Source organism: Culex quinquefasciatus, chromosome 2 (genome assembly GCF_015732765.1).
Source record: "Culex quinquefasciatus strain JHB chromosome 2, VPISU_Cqui_1.0_pri_paternal, whole genome shotgun sequence".
Taxonomy (NCBI): domain Eukaryota; kingdom Metazoa; phylum Arthropoda; class Insecta; order Diptera; family Culicidae; genus Culex; species Culex quinquefasciatus.
Window position 1 is genome coordinate 78,644,131 of NC_051862.1, and position 17,644 is coordinate 78,661,774.

At 39.2% G+C, this 17,644-nt stretch overlaps 1 protein-coding gene across 3 annotated transcripts in view; it reads right to left on the reverse strand.

Moving 5' to 3' along the window:
- Positions 1 to 2,492: 2,492 nt before the first annotated feature.
- LOC6035464 overlaps positions 2,493 to 17,644 on the reverse strand; it is a 35,618-nt gene continuing 20,466 nt past the window's right edge. For all 3 annotated transcript variants that reach the window (XM_038257433.1, XM_038257435.1, XM_038257436.1), the window contains exons 2-5: positions 4,419 to 5,358; positions 3,574 to 3,763; positions 3,355 to 3,513; positions 2,493 to 3,214 (exon numbers count right to left, since the gene is read on the reverse strand). In XM_038257433.1, the coding sequence (XP_038113361.1) occupies positions 3,026 to 3,214; positions 3,355 to 3,513; positions 3,574 to 3,763; positions 4,419 to 4,912 (1,032 nt within the window). In that variant the 5' untranslated portion in view covers positions 4,913 to 5,358 and the 3' untranslated portion in view covers positions 2,493 to 3,025. The remainder of the gene's footprint in view (positions 3,215 to 3,354; positions 3,514 to 3,573; positions 3,764 to 4,418; positions 5,359 to 17,644) is intronic.

Consider the following 17,644-nt stretch of genomic DNA (forward strand, 5'->3'; position numbering starts at 1 on the left):
TATGCGAAAATAGTTCTGCTTGCAATTGGCAGATTATTGGCGCTAAATTAGTTTCTCAAAGGATTATTGATGCATTTTCAGAATGGAGTTTGTCCATATTGGCTACTTTGCAATTGGTACCAGGTGTCCCTTGGAAATCTGGATCATGATGATGCAAGATGTATCATATGATAACATATATTTGAATTATAACGCAGAATGGTTGAAGTTCATTTGGAAGTGCGTCCATTTTTTTAAATATTACTTTAGAAAAAGGAAATTATTTTAAAATATTCACCTGGTTAAAAATCACAAAGGGCTTTATATTCTTTACAATAAATGATTTGTGATGTAAAAGTTGCACTGAAAATATATTATTATATTCAATGTGCCTGATACACCATTCTGATAAAATCCTCTATAATCCTTTTAAAAATAATGCTGATTTGTAGGCACGCCTATTTTCGTAAAAATCTCACGTTTGAACATGATTCAAATTTCTCAGGAAAACTGGGACCGATTCCAAAGTGGCCAATACGGCACATTAGTCTTTTCCGAAATTGAGATCTTTTATCTCCATTTTTCAAATACAACTATTTTTGAAATGAATCTCTTATTTGACGGATTCCCCGGGGACACATGGAATCGATGCCAATACGGACAATCGTCTTTCTGGCCAATGCCATGTTTGTTCTTTTTCATAATTGAGATTGTTTATCTCCATTTTGCAAGCAGAAATATTTCAAAAATTCTTCCTTTTGGTCATGATCCGGATTACCCGGGGACACCAAAAATCGATTACAAAGTGGCCAATATAGTCAAACACCATTCTGAATTATGCCATGATTATTCTTTTTCAAAATTGAGTTTGTTTAGCTCCATTTTCGAGCACAACTATTTTTGCAATCAATCTCCCATTTGACCATGATCCGGATTCCACGGGGACACATGGAATCGATTCCAAAGTGGCCAATACGGACAATCGTCTTTCTGGCCAATGCCATGTTTGTTCTTTTTCATAATTGAGATTGTTTATCTCCATTTTGCAAGCAGAAATATTTCAAAAATTCTTCCTTTTGGTCATGATCCGGATTACCCGGGGACACCAGGAATCGATTACAAAGTGGCCAATATAGTCAAACACCATTCTGAATTATGCCATGATTATTCTTTTTCAAAATTGAGTTTGTTTAGCTCCATTTTCAAGCACAACTATTTTTGCAATCAATCTCCCATTTGACCATGATCCGGATTCCACGGGGACACATGGAATCGATTCCAAAGTGGCCAATACGGACAAACACCAATCTGAAAAATGCCATCATATTCTCTTTAAAATTTAGATTGTTTTTCTACATTTTTCAAGCACAACTATTTTTGCAAAACGTTTTTCCTTTTGATGGTGTTCCGGATTCCCCGGGACACATGGAATCGATGCCAAAATGGAAAATACGGACGAACACTATTCTAAAAAATGTCACAATTATTCTTTTCCGAAATTGATATTGTTTTCCGCCATTTTTCAAGCACAACTAATTTAGAAGCAAGTTTTCCCTTTTTACCACGTTCCGGATTCCCCGGGGACACATGGAATCGATGCCAAAATGGCCAATACGGACAAACACTATTCTAAAAAATGTCACAATTATTTTTCCGAAATTGAGATTTATTATCTCCATTTTTCAAGTACAACTATTTTTGAAATGAATCTCCTTTTGACCATGATCCGGATTATCCGGGAAACCCGGAATCGATTACAAAGTGGTCAATACGGACAATCGTCTTTCTGGCCAATGCCATGATTATTCTTTTTCAAATTTGAGATTGTTTATCTCCATTTTGCAAGCAGAAATATTTCAAAAATTCTTCCTTTTGGTCATGATCCGGATTACCTGGGGACACCAGGAATCGATTACAAAGTGGCCAATATAGTGAAACACCATTCTGAATTATGCCATGATTATTCTTTTTCAAAATTGAGCTTGTTTTTCTTCACTTTCAAGCACAACTATTTTTGCAATCCATCTCCCATTTGACCATGATCCGAATTCCCCGGGGACCCCTGGAACCGATTCCAATGTGGTCGGTTTATTCAGAAGTCGGTTCTACCAATATTCTCTTTATAATTCTCAGTAAAATAATAATCCCGAAACTTTTGTTTTCGCCAGCATTGCACATCATTCGAATTTTGCCGTTATTTTCGTTCTCTCTTTCCACCCGTGTCCGTGTGTGTCTGCTTGGTTGGTCGTCGTCGTCGTCGTCGCGACCAGTTTTGATGGACGATTTTTCTAAAAATTTCATTTATTTTGTACTAGAATCAAATAGTTTATATAAAACGTATATATTGCTATACATCATTGTCTTCGTTAGAATGTTGGCTACACCGACTTATATGTTTGGAATGCGGTTTTCGAAAAAATTGCAGTGTTTTTGCGAGTGGAAGAAAAAAAGTTCAGATTTTTTCCCTCGGGCGGGCAAATGAGGCCCACCTTAAGGAGATAGGATACATAGGAGAGTTGCGTGCTCACTTTTATTTGAGCTATGTATTACTTTGGAACAGTCAAAAACACTTTATGAAAGCTGTAATTCATGATCAAAGTGATGATAGGCCGATAATAGAAATAGGCTGAGAATAGTTCCCCTAATTTTGTTTTACTAAATGCTTGTCAATTTTGTCGTTATAATCAAGCATATAAAGATTTTTGTATGAAGTCTCCGTTGCATAAAATAATCACGCTAAAACCGGGAAGCTCCCTCACTTCACCACTACAGAATAAGTGCATTTCCATCGGTGCAATTGCACCACTCCTACCCTGTCTTGTCTACCTTTGCCCTATATACTATCCTTAACCCGTTCTCCTAAATGACTGAATGAATATGACTGACTGTCTGTGACTGAAAGTGTGGTGACACACCTGGTGCCGTTTCGGATGTAGGTGCTTTTGGTACTTTGGTAACTCGTGTGCTCTCGACTGCAGCGCCAACTGCAAATGCCCCCTTCCTGTGGCCTCTCCCTCTTCTTCATCTTTTTTCCACAGCCCCTTGATTATATTAATATTTTATCGTACGACGGCGGGGGCGTTTCGTCCAGGTCCTTCGTGCTTTCCGGCAGCAGAATGGCAATGTGGTAGGGCGGTGGTGGCGCCAGCACGGCCAGCGAATTTGCCGGAATCATCCCGCCCACGCTGCCGTTCAGCAGCGGCGACGGGTTGCCGTTCATTAGGTCCGGATTATTCTGCGGAAAAAGGGAGGGAGAAATAACATTACCACACGTGATGCGATTTGAGTTCGTTCAAGTAGGTACAGCGAAACATAATGTAAATTATGTCACCTTAATCATATTATGGCTCAAAGGCCTAAATGACGAAACCATACCTGCAGGGACGTTTGCTCCGCGTTGGAGATCGTCTCCGATATCACATTGTTGGCGGGCATCTGGAGGTCCCGGGGCCTCCGGCACAGCGAAACCGTGCACGCCGCTAGGAAAAAGGTGGCGGAAAATGCACAGAATATGAGCACTTCCAGTCCGGTACCCTGTAAAGCAAAGAGATAAAGGTGAGAATAAAAATTCCAATTTCTTCTATGAGCAATTACCTGATGGTCAAAGTAGAACTTGGCCCCGGCTACGAACACGGTGGCCAGCGCCAGCGAGGCCCACATGCCGCACTTGAGGTGCGCCGGCAGCAGCTGGGCGTCATGTCCCACGTGTGCCACGTGCTGGTTGAGCGTGCCGAGCGTCCCGCTGTGGTCGATCTCGATGGCATTTGGCTGCGGGGACGAATTACTAAAGTGGGGAGTGAATAATTGAGGTTATGATTAAAATTGTGTTTTAACAACGATTTCTAATAATTCGTGATTGTTTACCGAATAATGTAAAAAATATTTTAAATGTGGCAAAAAAAAAAACCGATCCACGCAAAATTAAACATTCGTCGGTCGCACGTTTGTTTTTCACTGTTGGTGGATCCAACGAAATCAAAATGTCTTTTCAAATGCATAATATAGAGAAGTAAAAGATAACATCAACCAAAACATTTCCATCCGGATTCTCAGAAAGTTATTCAATTTGCTTTTCACGATTCTGCGATTCCAGGAAGTTTATCACTGCCAAATAAATGCAGACTGTTTTGCGTCAAAAGGCACGCGCTTTACCGAATTTTATCAAAGTTCCAGGAACATCCGTGCAAAATTCAGGATATTATAAATTGTCTGAGTGCTTCGAGTGCCAGTTTTTAGGATCGTGATTAGGTCTTGGCACGGTTCAATGTCTCTGCCAAATAATATTATAATATTTTGGATACGGTCAAATCTCCCTAGCGACGCTTTTCACTTTAAAATGATGATCTAATTTAATGTAATTCTAGTTCAATTTATACTGACACCTACAAGTGGCAGGGGCACCTCATGAACCCAAGATCCATCTCTGAAATATAACTCACCTATAAATATGATTCACTGGGACCGGCACATGATAGCTGCTACTGTTAATATGTTGCTGCTGCAGCTGCTGTGACTGCTGCTGTCCATGGAGATGATTTTGATGCTGCGTTGCCGCGGGAACTATGCTATTATGCTGATTATAGTGACCACCACTACCGCTGCCACTGTTGTTACTGCTACTGTGCAACTGAGCCTGGTGATGCTGAATGTGCGACTGATTGTTGCTCGATTGCTGCTGCTGCTGCTGCTGTTGCTGATAATGCTGATGATGGTTACTGTTCTGCTGCGGCGACTGAGTCTGCTGCTGATTCCGGTAGGGATGTGGCCGGGTGCAGTCAACCGTTTGAAACCGATGAATTGGGGTAACCATTGATTTTCTCGGTATGCGCCGGGGATGCCCAAAGCCAAGTCCGCCCCCACTGGACAGGGACGCCGCCACCCGTGCTCTTCCAAAACCACAAGCTTGCGAGCGCTTATCGATCCAAAAATGCATCTCCTCCCTTAGAAGTCGGTGTGTGGGTGTGTGCGTTTAGTATGTCCTGCGATGTCCTATCGTGCAGCTAGCCTGCAACGGGTGTCCTAATCCTAGTGTCAACCCCACCGCCTCGTATCTCGTCGTGATGTGCTTTGGCACATGCAAAATGTTTTGCGCGATACACTCGAAATCCCCGCCCCCTCGCCAACCCCACCCCACCCACGCTCGCACACTTCAGCTACGGCTACGGCTGATGGCCCGTTTGGTCTTGGCCTTCATGGTGGTGGGTTATGGTGTCCTCTCTCGGCGATCAACACCCGGTGCTTTTATCCCACGTGGATCCGCATTTTCGTTGTTGTGCGCGCTTTGTTGCGGGTGTTACGGGTTGAATATTACCGGACGTTGCTTGTCTCTTTATGCGGCGATTAGCGGGTTGGACGTGGGATTCGTAAACAGTGGAACATCTGGAAAACGGAAAAAAGGATTTGAGAGTGCTGTTTAAAAAGCGTGCAAGATATGTTCTAAATATTCTATTCGACACAAGATGCCTCATCACTTGAATCAAATTATAGTTGGAAATTATAAAATGTTAATACAGTATGTTAAAAAAGTATTTACACCCCTTGGGCACTATGCACATTTTGTGATGAAACATGGGTAATTCTCTACCAACTCACACGAAATCGGGAAAAGTTGCCCCGACCCCTCTTCGATTTGCGTGAAACTTTGTCCTAAGGGGGACCTTTTGTCCCTGATCACGAATCCGAGGTCCGTTTTTTGATATCTCGTGACGGAGGGGCGGTACGACCCCTTCCAATTTTGAACATGCGAAAAAAGAGGTGTTTTTTCAATAATTTGCAGCTTGAAACGGTGATGAAATAGACATTTGGTGTCAAAGGGACTTTTATGTAAATTTAGACGCCCGATTTGATGGCGTACTCAGAATTCCGAAAAAAAGCGTATTTTTCATCGAAAAAAAAAGCAGACAATTACAAAAATTTTGATATACAGACATAAGGGGTTTGCTTACAAACATCACGAGTTATAGCGATTTTACGAAAAAAAAGTTTTGAAAAAGTTACTTTTTCCGTTTCTCTTTGTTTCGTCGTCCGTGTCTGTCGCGGGTGACCATGAACGGCCATGATCAACGACGACCAACATTTTCAAAACTTTGTTTCGTAAAATCGCAATAACTCGTGATGTTTATAAGCAAATCCCTTATGTCTATATATTAAAATTTTTGTAATTGTCTGCTCTACAACTTTGCAGAACATTGTTACACTCTAAAAAATAACCCTGCAAAGTTAGAAAAACACGAAATTTTAAAATGAAAAATTTTGCTCTAAATGAAAAAATGACCCTTCTTTGACCAATGTAGACCCCCCTTTGACCAAAGTAGATTCGAAAAGTAAATTAAATTACCCATAAAATAAAATGTTCCAAAAATTTTTACCGTCGAGTAACGGAAAATGGGAGAATTTTTAAAACTTTTTTAATGTTTTTTTTTCGGTGAGAAATACGTTTTTTCGGAATTCTGAGTACGCCATCAAATCGGGCGTCTAATTTTACATAAAAGTCCCTTTGACACAAAATTTCTATCTCATCACCGTTTCAGGCTGCAAAACTGTTGTTCAAAAATGGAAGGGGTCCTACCTCACCTCCGTCACGAGATATAAAAAAACGGACCTCGGATTCGTGATCAGGGGCAAAAGGTCCCCATTAGGACAAAGTTTCACGCAAATCGAAGAGGGGTCGGGGCAACTGCTGTGTGAGTTGGCGGAGAATTACCCATGTGGGTTGTAAGTCCAGTGCGCGGTCCGATTGCTCCACACGGTTGGGGAAAACAGATAATATTAAATAAAACTTGACTGGTAAGCAACAAAAGAAGAATGGGCGATAAATGAAATAATTGAATTCAAGAATGACCTTTATTAATCACCACTCCACCAACTCACATCACCAACCATAAATCAATTGGCCACCGCAGCCCATTGGTGACCTAAACATGCGAGGAAAAGCGCAGCTTCAACGCGGTCGCTCCATTATTGTGTCATCACGTGTCCTGGGAATTTCATGCACGATGCTCGTCGCCATCGTTCCATGTCGCCTCCCCTGAGTGGAGGACGCATCTCTTTGATTTAAGTAAAACGTTTAATAAATGATTCAATTATAAGATGCATGAATGGTACCGGTGAATACGCTGTGATGCTGTTGCCAACACCGTTGCATCTGGGCCATTTCAGCCTGCTTGGAACTGTGGCATTTCATCGAGCAGAATGCACCCCGGATGCGAAAATGTGGGACAATGAAAGCTTTGTCATTTTTAGGGTGGGATGTTCAAACGTTTAAGAATAAACTTCTTTTAAGTTTTTTGAGCGTTCAAATTCTCCAACAGTAATTGAAATTATATCTTGAAATTTGAAACAAACATTTGAAATTTGAACATCCCTAACCCTTCAAACGAGTTTGCCCCATCAGCATTAGAAATAAAATTGAATTAAGGTGGCACTGTACCAACATGTCCTACTTCGGTCACTCCCACCAGGACATGTTGGACAACGGTCCACGGGCCTGCAGTACGCACCAGGTGTGTGGGTGGGTCCCTCAGGCAGGCAGGGGCTCTCCGCTCGAGGTTGAAATGTGAAAGTGTTCAACAGATTGTGTGAATTAAACATTCGTTGGGAAAAGACGAATGCAATTATTTTCCGCCTGTTTTCTCTCTCTGTCTCTGCGAGCAGGATTGGAAACAAGGTTAGACTGGTGGAGAGAGGTGTTGCATGGGGTAAAAGTGGTCCACTGATGAAATATGCCCGATTCATTTCAGAGTCGAGGATACCGCATTGTGTGGGTGGGGTTGTGGTCGAGGACACCATATGGCTCGGGGCTCAAGAATTTCGGTTTAGGTGGTGGATTAATGGGGACAGATTAAATTGATTTTAAACGTGCCTCGTTCAAACGTTTACCATTTGAAGGTAATTTATTGCTTTATGGTTTTCATCTCTTTCTGATTAAGCTCAAATTCGGTGGGGCTGTTGATATCATCAAAATGAAGCAAGAATCCCGATTATCAACCAACCCCTCTTTTAGGCAAATCCTCAAAGTTTCGCTCTTTTGCCAAAAAAAATGAAATACCTATGAATTAAGATTTGACCTCACTATCCTGTTTGTAATTTTTTTACTGTTTTAGTGAAATTTTTTGATGAGGGTTTTCCATTAAATTCACGGTATATTGAATTTTGAAAGTGAATAATGCTCCGCTAACTCACACAAAAACCGAAAAAGTTACCCCGACCCCCTTGGTTTTTGGTGAAACTTTGCTCTAAGGGGTAATTTTGGTTCCTTATCATGAATATAGTGTCAATTTTTCGATATCTCGTAACGATGGGGCGGTTAAAATTTAAATTTTTCTGGATTTTAACTAAGACAAGTTTTTTTAGTATAGTTCAGCTAATTTTGCATAAGAATGACCCTTTGAACATTTGTTGTGGCTCAAGCACAATAGATTCAAAAAGTACATTGAATTTCCCATAAAATGGAATGTCTCATGATTTTTGACAGTTGAGTAACGGGAAATTGCAGCGATTTCAAAACTTTTAAAAAAAAATTGATGAAAAATACGTTTTTTCGAAATTTTGAGCACGCCATCAAATCGGGCGTCCAATTTAACACATAAGTCTCTCTGACACCAAATTTCTATCTCTGCACGGTTTCTAGCTACAAATCACTTAAGGGGTTAAATACATGTAAATCTGCAAAAATGTCAGAGGTTGGTTTGAGCACACACTTAAACTTTTATCAAAATCTGTTTTCAGGGCATGAAAGTATACATTTTTATCTGTTAACAAATCAAGTTTGAAGACATTTGGTTGTATCATTGCCGAGATATAGCTATTTGAATTTATCAGTTTCAAAAAACGGGTGCCACGATATCTCAACATTGCTTCGACCAAATCGGCTCAAAATTTTGGTAAAGACTCTTTGAACCGGTCCCGTGTGCATGACGAAGCCCGATTTTCAAAAAGTTTATTTTAAAAAAAAGATAAAAATATGTTTCTGTTTTTAATGTAAAAAATCGCCAGCTTTTGATTTTTGTATTTTTTGAAAATTCAAAATTTCTAAATCGAGCTTCGTCATGCACATGGGACATGTCTTGGGAGTCTACACCCAAAATTTCAGCCAATTTGGTCCCTCCCATCTCGAGATATCGTGGCACCCGTAAATCAACTTGGTGTTCAGAGAAAATTGCTCAGAAAGTTAAACAGTTGGCTTTACGCATGGCAAAATTCTGAGCTTAAATCTTCTCTAACTCAGTTAAATCATGAAATATCTTCATGGAACTTTCAGGAGTGATTGAAAATCATCTTTTAAGTGGATTACTAAATTATCTGTAATATGAAATTTTGTGATTTTCTACATGTATGTAACCCCTTAAAAACGTGTAAAAATCCAAAAAATTAAAGGAGTCATACCACCCCACCATCATGAGATTTCGAGAAATTGACCTCGTATTCGTGATCAGGAACAAAAATTATACATAAGAGCAAAGTTCCACGAAAATCAAAGACGGGTCGGAAAATAATGACTACTGCCAGGGTGGGTTACATTGGGTCTGAAACAAGGTCTGAAAGTAAAATTGGGTGAAAGTGATTTTTTACAGATTTTGCAATTTCTCGAGTTTCCAATGAAGCTAAACTAAAGAACACTAGGGAACAACTTAAGATTATTTAGCTGAAAAAATCTCATTCCTAAAACAAATCCTGGAATTTTGGTAGTTTTTTTTTAATGTTGAGGTACGTTTTTGGCGAAAAATGACCTCACAAAAATCAACTTTTGAATATTTTTGTTGAAATTGCTTGAAAATACCCAAATGTTTGAAAATCTCTAATTCAAACATTGTAGCATGTCAATACGATTCCCTCAGACGGTCCTTACCAGCAGGATCGACAGATTTGAATCACTGTTGGATGACTTGGTTTTACCGAATCTTTTAGTTTCATAATTTTAGATTCATTTGACCCAATGTTACCCCCTTTAAGGGTTACGAGACTGCCATTGGGTCATTCAAACTGTAGTCCCGATTCACCCCAATTTACGGTAATTATTAAACTCTCAACCATAAAATTCAATATTTCGGGGTTCATTTTGCCCCGGGTTGCATATTACCCCCTCTCCCCCTAAACGTTCTCACAAATCATGTCAAATGAAAAATTGAAATATGTTCTCAATGTCAAAATGTGTGCAACTTACTCTGCAAACATGTTTTAATAAATAAATGAATTGCTCTAAAGATTTTATAAAAAAAAAAAAATGCTAAAATACTAAATTTCGACGCCGTCGTGCTAACTTGTCGTACGTCGCTTTTTGACGTTCCGAGATAAACGCGTTTTAATGTGTGGCTTTGAATAAACAAAACCGAAAGCACGCAATGTAAACAATAGCAAACACGTTTTGTTTGGTTGACCATTCTGTGCATTGCCCCGATGTTTTGTTGAGTTTGGTTGCCGGAGTTCCGAAATAAAAACGAAATGAAATATAATTGATCAGGTTTACGGTAGTCGAGCTCGTATCTGTGTCAAACGCGTTCTGCCCTGAAATCCCTTTGGTCAGTTCCCAAGTAACATTTTTTTCAGGAGTTCTACAAGAGCTCTTCAAGATAGCTACAGTATAGCAGTTTGGACCGCTGTAGGATAAAATTCTCTTCAAAACTTCTTCAGGAGTTTGGAAGAGTATTTGAAGAGAGTTTTATCCTACCGCGGTCCAAACTGCTATGCTGTAGCTATTTTGAAGAGCTCTTGTAGAACTCCTGGGAAAAAAATGTTACTTGGGTTGTCGCACTTACATCAATCTTCAGGCGGTTTCAAGATAACACGACAAGATTGAAACTTCATTCATAAGAAAAGTGACAAAAATGCATAGAGTTTTTTCGGTTTTCATAGAATATCTCAGGATTGAAATCGAAATTTTAGAGATCTGAGGAGTCTTCAAGATGATGAGACACAACAAGGACATCAAGTATCGTGATCAACTGTACCTGGTTCATCTCGAGAAAGGATCCACAACGCCGTCTGAACTGAAAGCAGTTCGGGCAATTTTCAACATCATCGTGACTTGGGAACGTTATCGTGACGCAATGTTCGAACTGCTTGCAGTTTGGACATGGTGGAAGGAACTGTTTCACCAAGAGTCGTTGTGCAACCTGCGGAGGTGAGCACAAAACTCAAGCTTGCGAAACATTTAACGAGAACATTGAAGCCAAATGCTTCAATTGCGGCGGTGACCATTCTACCAAGAATCGGAGCTGCCCAAAACGGGCTGAGTTTGTAAAAATTCGGCAGCAAGCGACAACGAGGCACCAACCAAATCGTCGCAAAACACCACCAACATTCACGGGCGTGCATTTACCTGCTTTGGCGTCACCAGGATCTGTTCGAGTGGTTCCAAATCTGCAGCCATTGCCGTTGAATCAGCGGCAAAAAGTTACAGAGAATACAACGCCTCCTGGCTTCAGTCAGCAACCGAGGAAAGCCAACCAGCATCAACGGGTGAAGGCAGTAGTGACCCGTATTCACAACAAGAACTTCTGAACATTTTCATCGAGGTGACAACAACACTGCGTGGTTGCAAAACTCGAGCGGAACAAGTAAGAACGCTTGGAGGATGTATCTTAAAATACAGTTGGTTGTTTACTCGTTCTAATGATTTTGAATATTTCAATGATTTTTTTTTAATTTTAAGTTAGGATTAGTTGTTAGAGTGTTTTTTTTTTCTTTTTTACCCAAATGTATTCGATACAATGCAAAAATGTAAAACAATTTGAAGTAAATAAATGAATGTGAACAGTTAATAAGAAAACGAAAAATTCAATAAAGATGAGAAGCATTTAGCCATACCACTTAGAATGTAAATGAAATGTAATGATTATAAGAAAATTCGATAAAGACATATTTAATTTAAAAAAAAATTAGGTCTTTAAAGGTCAACAGGTGAGGCATTGTGAGTCGACCCCGGATAGCATCAGTTGGAGTGGCAATTCAATGGCGGTCCCGGCCAGAGAGTCATGTTAGGTCAATAGGTCATTCCAGGTGTAGCAGTAGTCTCCCTGGAGTTATTTTGGACAAAAAAAAGTACCTGCCTTGTTCTGCTTCTGTAGAGTTGACAGACAGCGGTGGGATTCAATAGAAAGGATCTTGATGTAAAAAGAGATATTGATGCTTTTCCCATTCAATCTTTCACAGTAAAAAGTGTGATAGTTTGTTAATTAGGCATCCAATTTTCCCAGCTGTGGAATTTTCCAGCAAAAGGAAAGCATATTTTTCAAATCCTGGGAATATACGAGATCCCAGGATATTTTTAGTATGGTCATTAAAACCATTTTTCAGTACAGTTGTACAGATTTTATAACTTGATATCACAGAATTAATTGATATCCATAAACTGATGCCCGATAACGGGCAAAATTGTCATCCTCTTATATTGCAAAAATGCATGGGGTCAGTTTTCATGCAGATTCTGATATACTTCCATGCAGAATTATGAGACCAGTGTAATTATTTGATATCAATTATAAAGAACTTAATCTGGTCATTATTGATAGCATCCTTTACAGTAAACACTCGCAGAATCTAATCATGGCCAGCATCTCCAACTCAGAATACCTACAAGGAAATCACCCGTACAACAATTCACTCGGTAATTAGAAGGTAACACAAGCCCGAAACGCTCGACCCTCCAACAATAGACTCAGACTCAAACCCGAAGTCTTCTAACGGTCTCCATTGTCTACTCCATAAGCGTCCATTTATCTACCTTAACCATACGGCTGCCGTTGGCTACCTGTCGTGTCGAGTTACTCGGAACACTGATTTTGAAGCCGGCCTTCCCAAATGAACAGGCAGGAAAAAGAAAAGTTTTTTTTCCTCCTCTGGCTTCTCAGAGGGCCGCTGTCCTCTGGCCGGTCCGGTCCGGTTGTGTATGTTTGCACAAAAGGGAAAAAAACTTTTTCCAGCCAGCTCTCGGATCCTTGTTGTCCCATAAAGTCCGAAGCATCCGCCCGTCCGTTGAAGTCGTCATCCCGGAGGCGGTTGGACTAGGCTCAAATGGACAACCATTAGCGTCGTTGGAAAGTGCCAAGGTCGGCGCAAGAGATGCTGGTGGCCGCCAGCATCAGAGGAGAGACAAAGTGAAACCAAACACGGCCTGACAGGTTAACCTGGGTTGAAAGTTGAACCCAGAGCCGGAATGAAGGTGTAAACACAACCTCCGGGAACTTTTCGGGAGGGGAGACCTGGACGGGCGCGGGAAAAGCTAGCATTTATTCACGAATTATTGAAAAGCATCTCGTGCGGAACGGCTTGGGAAGCACGGAATCCCGGAGGATGAAACCGACCAGGAGGAGGAGGAAATAGTCAAGAGTTTGGAGAGTGCTTGTGCGAGAAGTGGAATAACGCAGGCAGGAACGAACGAACGAACGGTGAGCAGGTTTGACGGCTGTGAAATTGGTGTAAGTGCGAAGGTGGTGGAAGATAACACAGCTATTTGGAGTTTTTTTTACCAGTTTGTTGAAGTTAGGTTTAAAATTTATGTTGTTTTAGTTTTAGCATAACTCTGGTAATGTTCAAATAATTCAGTTACATAACGCTGACCAAAAATATTTCTACGCAGGCTCAACACACGCAGAAAAATATTTTGTAGAATCAGCCCGTACGAGGTTTAATTCAACAAATTTTTTGTTGAATATAATCAACACCGATTTTGCGTTAAAACAAACCTTGATTTTCTCAATTCCACAAAAATCTTTTGTTGTTTTGAAAAAGTTGCTTTGACGTTTAGCGTTGATTCAACAAAAATCTTGATTTTCAAATCTACAAAACGTTTTGTTGATTCAAATATGCCTAATTTTTCTGCGTGCAGGATTTTTTGTTCGAATAACGTCATGATTCGAAATCCGGACACTTAGTAGCATATCATTTTTGTTATAGCTGGCAAAAAATCATGTAATAAGTTGGAAATGTAGAAATATCATCAGGACGTAGTATAAACAGTCAGTTCCAAGAAAATGCATGCAAAATATGTCTTTTCTAACAATTTTTCATCAGAATTTTAAAATTAAAATGACTTGTTGTGCTTCGAATACCGGACACTAATAAAGGGTGATTCGAAATCCGGACACTTTTGCTTCGAATTCCGGACACTCGATTTTACTTATGAATCGCACAAATTTGGACTGAAATGTTAGTGAATGGCATTCTTTAGGTCTCAAATAAGCTGTTAACATTAAAACAATCGATAGTTTATATGAAAATTTGCTAGAATTTAAGGAAATCGAAAACATAAATTTCTGCTTTGCCTTCCCGGTGCTTCGAACGCCTATGAAATATTTCAAGTGAAATGTTTCGCATTTTTGGTAAACTTATAATTTTATTGTATTTAATTGTTTTGGCATTAACTACAGCGTTCTAACAAACTGAAAGTTGATGTTGGAATTCATTAAATAACACAGTTTTGACGTTCACAATGTGAACTTATATCCAAATAATTGATAAAACAAGATGAAGTGTCCGGGTTTCGAAGCGTCCGGGAATTCGAATCATAACGTTATTGTCCGTTTCTTTCAAAGGTGCACGCCGCGCGGCATTTCAGAATATGCCATAGACATTGTTGCCAGCGATTGTCTGCACTTTTGGTGCAGTATAAAACATACCTGACAACAATGCCATGCGATTCGAAGAAGAAGATCAACAATCAATGCCGAAAGTGCGGCGCGTCGTTTCGAGGCTGGTTTGCCGCGTGTCTTTCTCGGGAATACGCGCAATAACCTTCTAGAGTCTAGAGTTGTGTTTTTTTTTATTACGAAAATTTTGGTACTCAAACATGTATACACGGAGAAAAAGAGTTCCCATACGATCTCCAAAAACGCGTCTCAAAACCCAGTTTTTTTTAAATCGTATCTCAGAAAATTGAAAACATAACTTCACAATTTTTTGATATATAATGTAAAATTTTCCAAGGAATTATGTAAAAATATTTTAAGGCACAGGCTCTTTGGTCCCGATACTTTCAAAACATCATTTTATTTTTCATACGGCCTTTGAAATGTTAAGCTAGATTTTTGAAACTTCTCACTATTTTTCCCAAATAGCCAAACTAATCACCTTTGTTTTGCTTCTAAGACAGTTGAAATCGGATTAAATGGCGTGGAGATATGATTTTTTGAAAAAAGTGGTTTATGCGAAAATCGACGAAAATGGTCATTTTCGGACCACCCTTACACGGCGTAGGTCAACCTAATGGCCAACCAAAAATACTGAGAACTTTTTTCGAATCATGCTGTTTTTGTGTGGAATTGCTGTAAAAGCCATTGTTAAAATTTTAAGTACCAACTTATCACCTTTGATTTGCGCTTAAGACAACTAAAATTAGATGAAATGACGTGGAGCTATTATTTTTTGAAAAATGTGGTTTTGCCAAAAATGACGAAACTGGACATTTTGGGACCACGGTGTAGGCCATCCTAACTTTATTTCGTTTTAGGCTCTTTTCAAATGGAATTGTTGTAAGAACATATTTATCAGTTTTTTTTTTTTTTTTTTGAAGGCTTTTCCAACGAAAATAACACCGCCTTTTCCTCGAATTTTGAACACAAAAATGCAATTGACACTGCAAAATCTACCGTTTCTAAAAATAATCTCAGTCATTCATTTCCCCAGAAATGTGACAGAACCTGAGCTGTACCTTAATTCCTTTCGCTTATTCAGAATTAATGTTCCGTTTCAAAAATTCATCACATCCCTCGCATTATTTCTGCTGGGGTTTCATGGCGTAAATTGTCACGTTGATTGACAGTTTTGCGCCAGCATCCTTCAGGTGTACGTGTGTTCGTGAGCTTTATTTTCATCAACCTAGATGGTGTCTATTCTATTAGGGTACCGACTCACCGGTTCCACTTCATCAATTACCCACCGGGACGACACGACCATCGCGTGACAGGTTTCGGCAGCCGGTCGGTGGGGAGACCAGGTATCATTTTCAGTGATTTCACGCTCGTCAACGATCCTTTAATTAGCTATGGACTCATTCATTTCCCCAATTGACTGGCCATCGTTTTTACTGCTGTCGCGTGCCTGATTTCGGTCCCTTTGCGGATATGTGGGGCGAATTGCTAATTATGTAACCAAAAATAAATTTACTGTTACTAAAAATCTTCGAGATCCTTAATTGTTTGTTCAAATATGTAAAGCAATCTTAATAACATGACACAGTACAACGATTGACGAATCTCCCCTGACAGGGTGTGAGTACTGATCGATGATTACACGCTTTATTGGTGCTTTTCGTATTTCACATGTCGTAATTCATTTCAAAGCTTTCAAACAAAAAAGTCCCAAATGTTGTATGAGCAAATGGTGCACTCATGGGAACGTTAAACTGCCTGTTATGGAAATTGTTCAAACACATTTTTTAAATTCTGGCATCAGGGTTGACATTGGGTCTGGGGAGTGGAGACATTTTAGTTTTCGCAAAGTTTGTGTTACATTGTAAAATAATTCAAACTACCATTTTTGCCTTCCTCACCTCACTGAGGCAAGGCTATAAAATAACTCAAAAAATGAACTTTTTAAATAAGCCTCCAAGATATACCTTTACGTATACATATCGGCTCAGAATTAAATTCTGAGCGAATGTCTGTGCGTGTGGATGGACGTAGAATTTTTTTCTCACTCACTTTTCTCGGAACTGGCTCTACCGATTTTATCCGGATCTATGTCTTTGGTTCTTTAAGTCTTTTTTTAATTTCATCCGGTTTGGTGCAGTACTTTAAAAGTTATGGTAGAAAACTGTTTTGGTTGATACAAAAAAAAAGGTTCATTATTAACATAATTTGAAAGCTCCGGCGGATAGCTGTCGGAACTTTCCGCTCAGTGCACGCACACAAACACTGCAGTGCTTTCAAATGGTTAATTAAATTTATCATAGATGGCAGCTCTCAGATGTATAGTGTCTTTACTAAGTAAGCGTTAACCAAAGCTTTCGTAGTGTGTAGTTGCAAGGTTTTTAGGAGGAAGGCAGCAACCACCTTCTGGTGGATTAAGTAACGTTTTTTTAGATATTTATAACATTCCATTTAAATGGTAAAAACGCAGTAAATAAATGGTAATATTATACAGTCATGCCCCGGTTTTGCACGCCTCGGTTTTGCACTGCCCCGGCTATCCAGGTTTTTAATCGAAGATGGCGTTCGAATTGTGAACGTCCAACGTTTTGTTAAAAATTTTAGTATGTCACAGAAAGTTTTATTATAATCCAAATGCAATATACTGAAATTTAAAGTATTTTTAAAAAAATAAGTAATTTTGTGATAATTTTGAGTATTTCACCAAACATATTATAACAAGCAAAATGTATGAAAAAATACCGATCATTTGATACGCATATTGTAAAAAACTGAAATGCTGAGTATTTTACAAAAACTATGCAGTTTTGTGAAAATTTAAGTATTTTCAAGATATTGTGTAATAGCTTTCATATGTATGAAAAAATCCGATCATTTGATGCCCATATTATAAAAGTCTGTTTTTTTGTTTTTTTTTCGAAAATACGTAGTTTTGTGAAAATTTTGAGTACTTTCAATGATGTGTTGTAACCTTCAAAATGTATGAAAAATCTCGATCATTTGATTTAATTATTCTTGTATTTTTTCGAGGAAAAATTGCATTTTCAAAATACAAGAAAAATACGAATTTTTGTGAAAAT